Genomic DNA, 11,377 nt, shown 5'->3' with positions numbered 1-11,377 from the left:
AAAAAAAAAAAAAAAAAAAAAAAAAGAGAGAGAGAGAGAGAGGAATATGACCTTGAATGTAGCTGAGTGGTAGTGCATGTCTAGATTTAATACCAAGTTTGAATAAAAATTTGAAAAAAAAAATGGAACATCTCTCTATGCTGTAGTGAAAACCCCTGGAGGATGTTTGTGTGCACAGTACTCAGGGTGACAGGCCAGTCTATACATTGTCCTGCTGTGAGTGCCAGGCAGGTGTCACTCAACCTAGGTGAAACTACAGGATGGAAAATCATGAAAGTCTGCAGCAGAGAGGGGGGGTGAGGAGCAGCTGGAGCTCATACAGTGTGAGGGCAGGACCTGCACTGTGCCAGGCCACAATGTTGGACACATGTCACTGTCCACTTGTCTACTTCAAAAGAATGCATAAAGTGACCCTGGTGTGATCTGTAGACTTGGGCAGAGGTTGATGAATTGTAACAGAAGCAACAGAGTCTGGGGATGGTGACGGAGGAGCTGTGGGAGACGGGGGACATTGGAGAACCCTGCACATCACACAGTTTTGCTGGAAAATTAAAGTACACTAAAAATCAAAGTCTTAAAATATTCCAATGTGGAATACATGGAGAGGCCTATCGGCTGCATAACCCCTGATACTGCCTAATTCAGTCTCTTCGGGTCTTAAATTATTTTCTTTATCATACAGTGAGCTCATTGCTTGCTGGGGCTGAGCAGAAGGGTCAGAATGCAGAGAAGCTCCCCTGGATCCTCTGACAAACCCCCTTGTAATGCTCAGGGCCTGGCTGTCTCTGCAGTGCCCTCAGCAGGTGGAGGCAGCAGGAGGAGAAGCTGGGGCAGCCCAGCCTCACACTTCTGCTCCCTGGGAGGTTTTTGTCATGGCCTGTATCACTGTGGGAGGGGAACTGCTACCTTGTTGACAGTAATAATTGGCAACATCTTCAGGCTCCAGGCTGCTGATGGTGAGAGTGTAATCTGACCCAGATCCACTGCCACTGAACCTCGAGGGGACCCCAGATTCTAAAGTGTTTGCATTTCTGATGAGGAGCTTAGGAGCTTGCCCTGGTTTCTGCTGATACCAGTGTAAATAACCACTAATACCCTGACTGGCCTTACAGGTGATAGTGACTCTGTCTCCACGAGACACAGGCAAGGAGGATGGAGATTGGGTCATCGTGATGTCACATCTGACACCTGTCATTGGAAACATAGAAAGAAATATTATTATGAGTGTTATGTTACAAGAGGACTTGAGTTTCCAGGCAGCACTGACAACACTGTGATTAGTAAATCCCCAGTACTGTCCCTCCTTACCTGGGAAGCAGAACAGCAGGATCCCCAGGAACTGAGCAGGGGCCCTCATGGCCATGCTGTGTCCTGACTGGGACTGACTCCTGCACAGGGTGTGAGCAGCCTCTTAAGAAGTCCTCAGAGCAGTGGGCTGTGCTGTGGGCACATGCAAATAAGCAGGGCTGGGCAGGCTGTGCACAGCTGCAGGGAGGCTCCTCCTGGTCAATCAACACAGGATCAGTGTGTCCAGGTGTCCCAGGTCAGACCAGGGCAGCTCAGATTTTCTTGGGGGGGACATGGTTCCTTGGGGCCACGGGACACAATCACCCCCCTGCGCTTTGAGTGGTGATCTGTAGTCACTTTCTGGATCAGGACAGGCTGTCCTTGTATCCTAAGCACAGTTCTGTGTTGGTGTCCCCAAGAAGGGACATTACAGAAACAAGGGAATAGTTTATGCTTTGGAAGTAAAAACAGAAATAAAGACAGAAAGAGAGGAAGATGTATAAATTCACTGAGGTGTTTGGGGTTTCTGGACATTGGCACAGCATGGGCAAGAGGCAAGGATGGAGGGACCCACACATCGACCTAGCCCTCCCTGCCTCATAGTCCCACAGAACACATTCATACCCATCATGGTGCCCATCTTCTCCAGACCAGCAGGTCTAAGGCCAGCCAGGCTCTTCCTCTTAATTGTCCTTTAGGAGAAGAATAATTTTACTAACAAGTGAAAATACTATAGAAGATTAAAGAATATTGGGCTAGTGCAGCATCTTGGTAAAAACGGCAAATATTCTGAATCCTTACATATCTCTGCTTTTCCAGTATTACCACAGGGCCTTTTAATTCTTAGTAATGGCTTATGACCTCAAGAGGGCTGCATTGTCTCTAAACATCATGTCTTGCATAAGGTTCTCTAGCAACTTTTCCAGGAATAAAGCAGGACAAGGTTTTTCACTTTTGTTCTTCTTTAAGTTATCAGAAACCTTTCTTTTCTTTTCCCTCCCTTCCTTCTTTCCTTCCTTCCTTCCTTCCTTCCTTCCTTCCTTCCTTCCTTCCTTCCTTCCTTCATTTCTTCCTACTTTTCTTTCTTTTTGTCTTTCTCTCATTCTTTCATTTTTTCATTCCTTTCTTCCTCCCTTTGGAGCTGATGACTGAACCCAAGGCCTGATTCATGCTGCATAGTTCTTTGCCTCTGAGTCGGAGCCCCAGCCCCTCCCTCCTTCCCTCAGTTACACATCATTTCTGGGATCATCAGTTGTCCCCTGATACTTCCTCCTGCCCTGGTCTGGGAGGGCTAACCTGTTCCTACCACAAACAGCAGGACGGAGCTGGTGAGCAGTAAACTAAAGGAAAAAGGGGGAGTTTTAAAATCTTCACCCTATTTTAAATATCCTTGTGCTTGTGTTAAGTTCCTTAGGGAAGAGAGACTACAATGAAATCTTTACTGTGGGGCTGGGAAAAGTACATTCAGGTCAAGTTTCTCCTTAGCAAGGTGACACACTGCAGGTGGACAATTGTGGGAATGTGTGCAGAGCATCTGAGGAAGAAAGGACTTTGCTGGTCATGTAGATGGGAGGGGCTGGGGCAGGAGCTCACACAGGCTGAGCTCAGGCTGGAGCTGCCTGAGAGCTGCAGGCTCTGGCCCTGGGCTCTGAAGAGGAGGTTCTCCTGGGCAGTGTGGTGAGGACCTGGGGAAGCAGAGCCCCTGCCCTCAGGCTGCCCCCAGGGAGCCAGGGGAGGAAGGTGCTCCACACCCTGGGGCTGAGCCAAGCAGAGAGGCCACAGCCAAGGGAGGTTCAGAGATCAAGAGTCAATTCTTGCCTGGTTCTAGACTCAGTGCTGAGCTCACTGTCCTGGGCAGAGACCCTGCTAGACCAGAGAGGGGGGTCAGCAAAGACCCCCTGAGCATCTTCTCAGCCAGAGTTCAATTTACAACTTAAGGAATACTCCATGCCACATATGTAATTTTTAAAATATAAATCCTATGATTAAGTCTGTGTTTACTCTGTAACTCTAGTATGAATGTGTGTATGAGCATAGGTATTTCTTGACTTTTTGATAAGTATAGGATTTTATATTTATTTATTTGTTTGTTTGTTTATTAGTTTCTCAGCTGCAGTGACGCAGTCAGGATTCTCACATGCTAGGCCACAATGAACTACATCCAAGTCAGATTCCTTTTGTCTACATACTGTGTTCCATAGTTTTCCTGGGGTGACCTTGAACCTGCAGTCCACCTCCCTCAGTCTCCAGGTGTCCAGGATTACAGGTGTGGGCCACCCTGCCCATGGGACTCTAAGTTCAGACACCCTGAGCCTGGGCAGGTAAAGCTGGCATCTCTTGCCTAAACCCATGGCTGCTCTCCACTCTCAGGACTGAGCATGAGCACCATGGAGTTCAGGATATGCACAGGGTCCACCTGCTGCCTGGAACAGTGACCTTCCCATTGTTGAAGACACTGGAGGGATGTGACGGGCTCCAGTGACAGAGAGAAGCAAGTGCCTTAGAGATGGGAAGTTGTTTCTATGTCCAGAGCTGGGCATGGGCAGCTCCTGTATGATTGCTTCCCCACACAGGGCAGAAGAGCTGGCTCAGTGAATGCATGGACACAGGACAAACCCATCCACACATGCTGGTGGCCATTCTTCTGATTAGAAGGACACAAGTGCCTCTGGCAGGTCACATCTGCCATGATGCAGGGACTCTGCTCACAGTGGACCATGGCGGCCACACATAAAGCCCTGAACACCTGCTGCTCTCCTTTCTGGTCTGTAAAGACCACCAGGCACCACCTTTGACTCTCCCATGAGAATCCAAGGGGTGGAGTCAGAGGCAGGACAAGGGCCAGGATGTGCAGGAAAATAGGGTTGTGACCCACATGAGGACAGCCATGTGAGAAATTAGGAGAGACAGGTGTAGGAAGGGACAGGACATAGAAGACCCAGGCAGGAGGGAGAGGAGAGACACTGGAGGAGCCCAGGATCCAGGGAGAAGAAATGTGAAGTGGAGAGAGGGTGTGACTTCAGAGCTGTCCCCAACCTGCTCCCCTGAGGTTCCTCAGACTGTCAGCCCCCCTGTGCACAAGCAGCATCTGAGTGGAGGTTTGTCCCCTAGTGGGGACAGGAAGAAGTTAATGTGCCTTGAAGGAAGTGTGGCTGCTGGGGGCCAGAATGGCCTGTGTCCCTGCCCCACAGCCCTCCCAGGCAGGCAGGGTGTGCAGAGGGCAGCAGGAGGCAGCAGGATCTCAGCAGCTAGGCCTGGTCCTGATGGTGCCAGGCTGGAAGATGCAATGCTCTTACTGGGTCTGCAGGGGACAGTGACTTCTCACCCTCCAGCACTGTGGTAGCAAGAAGGGAGGGTTGGGGTCAGGTTACTGTGAGAGCATGGCATCATGGGGGAGGCCTGGGTTCTGTCCCCAGCACCACAGAGGAACAACCAACAAAACTAAATTTAAAACATTAGAAATCAGAAACTGAGGCCTCTCAGTGAACTTCTTTTTTGTAAGATTATTTAGTCTCTCTGTGTCCCCTGAATTATCCTGTTAACTGTAAAAAGTGATTAACAATTATGCAAAAAAAGAGAAAGAAATAAAGAAGATGCAATTGTGCTTTTGTAATTATTGTATTGAGTTTGCTTATGAATTTGAGATGGACTGCTATCTTATTTTACTTTTATTTTTTGTTATTTGTTTATTTATTTGGTTCCATGGATTGATCTCAAGGGCAGACAACCACTGAGCCACATCGCCAGCCCTCTTTTGTATTTTATTTAGAGGCAGGGTCTTCCTGAATTGCTTAGTGCCTTCTTGTTGATGAAGGTGGCTTTGATCTTGTGATTCTCCTGCCTCTGCTTTGCAAGACACTAGATGGACTGCTATGTTCATATTAGGCTTTTCAACCCAAAAACAAGCAGACAAAGATATATTTATTTTTGAAAGTCTCCTTTAATATCATTATGTCACATTCAGTTCAGGAACCTGTGAAAAATAAACTTCTTATCTCTATTTTGCAAAGAAGGAGGTTGAGGCTCTACAGTCAAAGTGTGCCTAGGAGGAGCCCAGAGTGAGCTCTGCAGTCAATGCTCCTGGTCATCGCTCTGCTCTTCACATCTTCCAACCCATAATTTCCTTGATACTTCAAAAGGAAAGGAAAATGTGTTTCTTCCGTTTTCCAGGTAACAGAATATAATAAACAGCTGATTTTAATGTGAAGTCAGAGTAGCAATGATAAATACCAGGACTCTGTTGTAAAATGGTGAAACACCTGGCATGTTTTTCAAAGGTTCAAATTCAAGCACAAGAGTCTGTGTAAAAACATCCCAGTTTCCTTCACCAAACACGAGACAGCACTAGAGAAACAAATGCCCATCTCCTGTGCTGAGTGGGAAACGCACAATGGCACGAGTTGCACAGGAACACTTTGTTCTGGAGAGACTGGCAGAGATTCATGATGAAGCAACTAGTGGGAGGAGTCTTGCTAGCAAACCTGAGCTCCAGAGATGGGCTGCTCTGGGATTCCAAATGTTTCCATGAAAGTAATTGACACCAACCAGGCCTTACCCCTGATGCACATGGAAGCCAAACTGGGACACCCAGGTTTGTGAAAAGAGCGAGATTTTCTGTGAGGCCAGCTGGCATGGAGGACAGGAGGTCTCAGCTCACCTCTGCCTCCACAGCACTGGGAGCAGAGGGATTCCAGGAAGGGAAGGAGGCTGCCTGTGGACTGGGAGGTGAGAAGGGGAGTCTAAGGCCTTTCATGCAGGTGGATGAGGTCATGGTGCCTCTTCACAGGAACATATTCCTTTGGGGATAGGTATCAGGTTCTGCATGTTCTGAGATACTGAGCTTGTGAATTTGACAGTTTATTGGACAGAGGGGGAAACCAAAAAAAAAAAAAAAAAAGAAAGAAAGTTCATTGCTAGGACAGCTGGAATTTTCTTGGCATTTCATTGTTGAAATAACCTATTGCACATTGTCCTTGAATGGGATCTGGAGGTTTTTCCTAAATAACTCCCTAAGTGATTGAATATTTAAGAAATTTATGTGCAGGTGTGTTGAGCTACAGTTCTATTCACACTCTTTATTATTCAGTGTCAAACATCAGGATGCAGGATTCTGACAGGAAAAAGACAAATCACTCAGATGGTAGCTCCTTAGGATGGATGGAGGTACATGCTCATCAGAAAGCCTGACCTTCCACCAATTCCCACCTCCTTGGAACTCTGGGCTGTCTATAGGTGGAGAAGCAGGAATAACTGAGAAGCTTTGTGTGGACAAAACCAAAAAGAAAGTGTTAAAGATTCCCCCATCTTATCCTGGCTTTGAAAGGAAATAAATGTGAGCAGAACCTGGAGCTATTTCTGGAGCCACAGTTGACAGTGTCTATGCTTTGACAGATTTAGCAAGATGTTGTTGATGTCAAAATGAAAAGGAAATAAATATCTAAAAATCAATTACTCTTAGGGATATTTAACTCCACCTGTGTTTGGGATACTATGACTCTTCTGGAGACTCCATCCTCACCTGGTGAAGTAGGGAAATAATATCAAGTGTTCCCATCCTCTCTAATCTCTCATATTTTTTCCCAGGTTAGTAAAGGAGGGTGTAGGAGACTATGAATCTTTCAGACCTGAATGAAGTTTTATTTCCTCTCTCACACAAACTTTGCAGGAGCAGGGAAAGAGAAAAGTACAAAATATCTGACTGGGGGCCTCTGGGGGCAGCTGCTGTGCCCCAGGGGAGAGAGGGTGGCAGCAGGGCTAGTGAGGTTTTTGTTGGGAACTGAACCACTGTGGTAATTTGGGTGACCTTGCAGACAGTAATAAACTGCAGCATTCCCAGGCTCCAAGCTGCTGATGGAGAGAATGTAGTCTGTCCCTGACCCACTGCCACTGAACTGGGCTAGGATGCCACTGACCCTGATGGATACTCCATAGATGAGGCATCTGGGAGCCTTCCCGGCTTCTGCTGGTACCAGGCTAAGGAGCTGTCAACACTCTGACTGGCCCTGCAGGTGAGAGTGGCTCTTTCCCCTGGAGACAAAGCCACAGAGGCTAGGAGTCTGTGTCAGCACAATTTCTCCTATGGTACATGAGATGGAAAGAGAACAGAAAGGTCACCTGTGCAGTCTAGGCCATACCCCAGTCTCCACAGTAGAGCCAGGACCCTGCAGCACCCTGAGCTTGAATCACTGGGCTTACTAAACAGAAGTGCCAGGACACAGGACTCAACCACAATGACAGAGGTTTCACAGACATGCAGAACCATCCCATGGTCCCTCCCCTGGGAGCCAGAATAACAGGACACAGAGGAGCTGACTGGGGACTGCCATGGCTCCTTTAGGGTCCCACCTAACACTGAGCTCCCCAGAGCCTTAAGCAGTCACTCATGGCTCTAGAAAGCAGTGTGGGTGGGGCATGCAAAGCAGCTGGGAGGGGCCAGTGGGGCTCCTGGGGCGGAGAGTTGCCTCCTTCTCTCTGCACTTGAACACCCAGTGGTCCTAGCAGGAGAATCCTGGGCTCAGCCTGAGGGCAGATCTCCCTCCTGGGCTACAGAATTTCACCTCTTTCCTCATGCCTCACCTGGCTGATAAACTGCCCAGCTGACATTGGAACAGTCTTACAAGGAACAGCATGGAGGCTGTGGTCTCACTTCTCTCTTCATCTCCCATGACTGGTCCTTTCCATGAGGTAGGGTTATCTGTCCTGGCTAGGAGGAGATGACCAGGCCACACCTCCTCCTTGCTCCTTACTGATCTTTCCTGCAGGCCCAGGAGAAACTCACCCTGTGTGATATGTAGTATGAGCACCTCTCTTTAGCCCCATAGTGTGATACAAGAAACCACCAGTGACCAGGTGACAAGGGCCTGGCTCTGGCTCCTCAGGATCCAGGAACTAGGTCCCTGAGATGGACCCCAGTGCTGCCTAGCAGACAGGAATGTCTTTCTTCAATTACCCTCTAAAACCCTCTCCTCTCCTTCTTGTGTGATGTGCATGTCTGACCAGATCCCAGCTTCTACCCTGGGCAATGTGGAGGCCCTCAGCTCCTGGTTCCAATTTACAGAGGATCCAGCTGGATTTCCTTGGGCTCCTCAGAAAGGGTCACATGGGGAGGTGAGGGCTTGGACCATAACCTTCCCTGGTCAGGCTGAGCAGCTCTTCAGGCTACATTTTTCTGTTCTGAGCCGTGTTTCCTATATGTCTGCTTTTCCCACAGGAGTCCAATGCATTTGCTTCCCCAGCCTTTTTTGCCCCTGGGGAATTAGCTATTAATGCTCCATCAGCTCCCAATGGAATCTTCATCCATTCAGAAGTTAGAGCTTCTTCCTGCAGAAGATCATGTCCCCAGCATTCTAGAAGTTACAAGGACAGGCACTGAAGCTGGCCCTTGGCTGGGTGGAGCTCCATCACCATGGAACTTGTGGCAGGAGAAGTTACTTCAGCTGCCCTTGCTCGGGGTTCACATCCATAATACTATGACATAATAGAATCTCCCACATCCTCCTGTCCACCAAGTTCTAACCGGAAAGATAATCAGGACAGCGTCAGCTCCCAAGGTGTGCTGTGGTACTTTACCACTCTATCATGCTGTTAGCCTCAGCACAGTCCTGATGAGCAGTGTGAGGAACTCAGCAGACACCCAGGGAGCAGCCTGACATCCAGTACAAATGCTTTCCTCACCTCCCATCAGGCCCAGGGCCCTGCTGTCCACTAACTGCTCACAGTGCTCACTACTCTCCTCCTGGTGCTCTCCTCTGCTCAGCCCCTCCATCCTGCCCATTGGCTCTGGCCGCCCTGTTCCTTCAACCCTCTGTTATCCACACTCCTCCTGGACAGGCTCACAGGCCTTCCCAGTCCCTCTGTGTCACTGAGTACTCACTCTGCCTTTCTAGTTTTCCCACTGTGGCCTTCGTACTTACAACTCACATTAAAGACAAATCCCCACCGTCCCTCTGGGGCTTTCCCTAAGACACTTCCTTCAGACTTCTCCTCAGGGGTTATCATGTAGCCAGCTAGTCAGGAAAATCCTTAGCTTGGTATTTATATGGAGAATATATGTATATCCTTCCAGAGTGACAAAATAATTTAGAGAATCAGGAGTAGGCATCTTAATGACACAACTGGGTAAAGGAATAAAGTCAAGTAGAGAATAAATTAACACCAGAAAATACAGCACATACATATCCAACATATCCACCAATGCTCATGGGTATGAGTGTGTTAGCAATGAATCAACAATGTGAATATAAGTCTCCTCTGTTAATATATAGCATGAGTGTGCATCAGGCCTATGGCACACCAGTATGTGCAGTACTGGAAAGTGTTCCACATATGAATCATACAGTGTTGATATGTACACTGACATGCATGTGAGACCAGTCATGTCCACGTGTCCAAGCTGTTCCCAATTTGAAGGCTCACTGGCTGTGGCACTGCTGCCATTGTCTGGAGCCTCTGGCTTTTCCAGAATGGACACCTGCAGGACTCTCCCAATGACTCTCAGCATTTCTCCCTGGGATAAGGGGAGGCTCACTGAGGGAAGCCCTGGAAGCAGCAGAGGCTAGTGCAGGCTCCTGTTGCATGGAGTTCCCAGGTCCTCCTGCCTCACCAGTCAGCTAGTTTCCCTGACATGCTGCTTGGGCAAACTCATCGGGAAAGGAGAAGCTGCCACCCCAGGTCACTCTCTACCTCACCTGTGCCCAGGGCTCTGCACCAGGGCAGGGCAGCATCAGGCTGGAATGAGGAGTCAATCAGAACTTGACCTTCAGGTGTACATCTCACTTGCTCCTTGTCCCACTTTCCTGAGGCCCTGAGGCCACCACGTTTTCTGTAGAAACTAGCAAAGCACAAGCCTCCCTGAGGCCCAGCAAGGTCAACCACACCTGCTTGGAGGAGCAGGGCTGCCTGAGCCCCAGGGAGCTGCTCCTCCTCCCTGAAATGGATGAGAGGGCTGAGCAGCACCACAGAGCTCTGCCTAGGTTCCTCCTGTGGTCTACCCACTCCATCCTGCACAATGCAGCCACCAACCAACTCAGGGCCTGATCTCCATGACAGTATAGACACTCTGTCACAACCTGTCTATCTGCTGCTTCCTCTGAAAACCTAAACTCTTGGTCTCCTGACCTTTCTCTGCATCTGAAGGGAGCTCCTTCACTGAGGCTGCTCCACCTTCCCCTGGAACCAGCACCATTCAGCTATAAGAGCTTCACCACAGCTGCACAGTGTCCACCCAATGGCCTAATGCTGTCAGGTGGGGCCCAATTCAGGCCATCTAGGTAAGATGAGGCTCTGTCACTGACAGACTGTGTCACATCAAGATAGTCTTCAGCCTCCCTTGGCCTCACAGGGCACATCTGTGCAGCTGTTACACCAACAGCATCTTCTTGGCAGTTCTGACTTCAACCTAAACAGGATCAGGCCTTCCAACAGCATCTAACAGACCATGAAAGGCTCTTGATTCTGGTGTTGTGGTCTCCATGGTGACAATGCTCATCATCATCATAAGAAGACTTATGAGCAGGCACCTACTGCTCCTGTTTTGCAGTTCTAGATCAGGTTCCTGGGATTGTTAGTGTCTGCTGTGCTTGCTCTCTAGTGACAGTCTGGAGCATCAAGATGTGGGATTTGTAGTCTGGGGTTCCACAGTCTTGAGCATGGATCTTTTCTCCCCAATTTATTAAGCTGTTCCTCTTCTTTCTTCACTAGGCAAGATTCTACAGGAAACTCAGGTGATCCCTCTGCTCAAGTAATAGTTCATAGCTTAAGGACTAATGATGAACAGTTCATCAGGAATTAGAAACACATGCTGGTCTCAGGGAGGTTGACACCTGGCCCATGTGATGCACATGAGATGCCAAAGTTGTGGTTTTGGCAAAGAGAATAAGGGGCCTGAAGAACACTATAGGGTGCAGCGGTACCAGAGGAGGGGGTGTCCTGGGGCTCCTGGTCTAGAGCTGCCAGCCAAGCCTCATGCTCCCCACCCCAAATATTTCTATAGCCTCTGTGAGACCCTCAGCACCTGCCAGGGTCTCTCAGGCCCAGAGGCAGCACTCAGCAGTTGGGCAGGGTCACACATGACCCTATGAGAAGCAGCACA

General features: G+C 48.8%; 1 gene segment (V, D, J or C); it reads right to left on the bottom strand.

Moving 5' to 3' along the window:
• Positions 1–826: 826 nt before the first annotated feature.
• On the bottom strand, positions 827–1,462 carry LOC107158516. The segment is given in 2 exon segments: positions 827–1,188; positions 1,309–1,462. Coding segments are annotated over 2 exon segments (402 nt in total).
• Between the last annotated feature and the right edge of the window lie 9,915 nt (positions 1,463–11,377).

Source organism: Marmota marmota, unplaced genomic scaffold (genome assembly GCF_001458135.2).
Source record: "Marmota marmota marmota unplaced genomic scaffold, marMar, whole genome shotgun sequence".
Taxonomy (NCBI): Eukaryota; Metazoa; Chordata; class Mammalia; order Rodentia; family Sciuridae; genus Marmota; species Marmota marmota.
The sequence above is the reverse complement of the archived record's forward strand: the minus strand, read 5'-3'. Positions and strand labels throughout refer to the sequence as shown.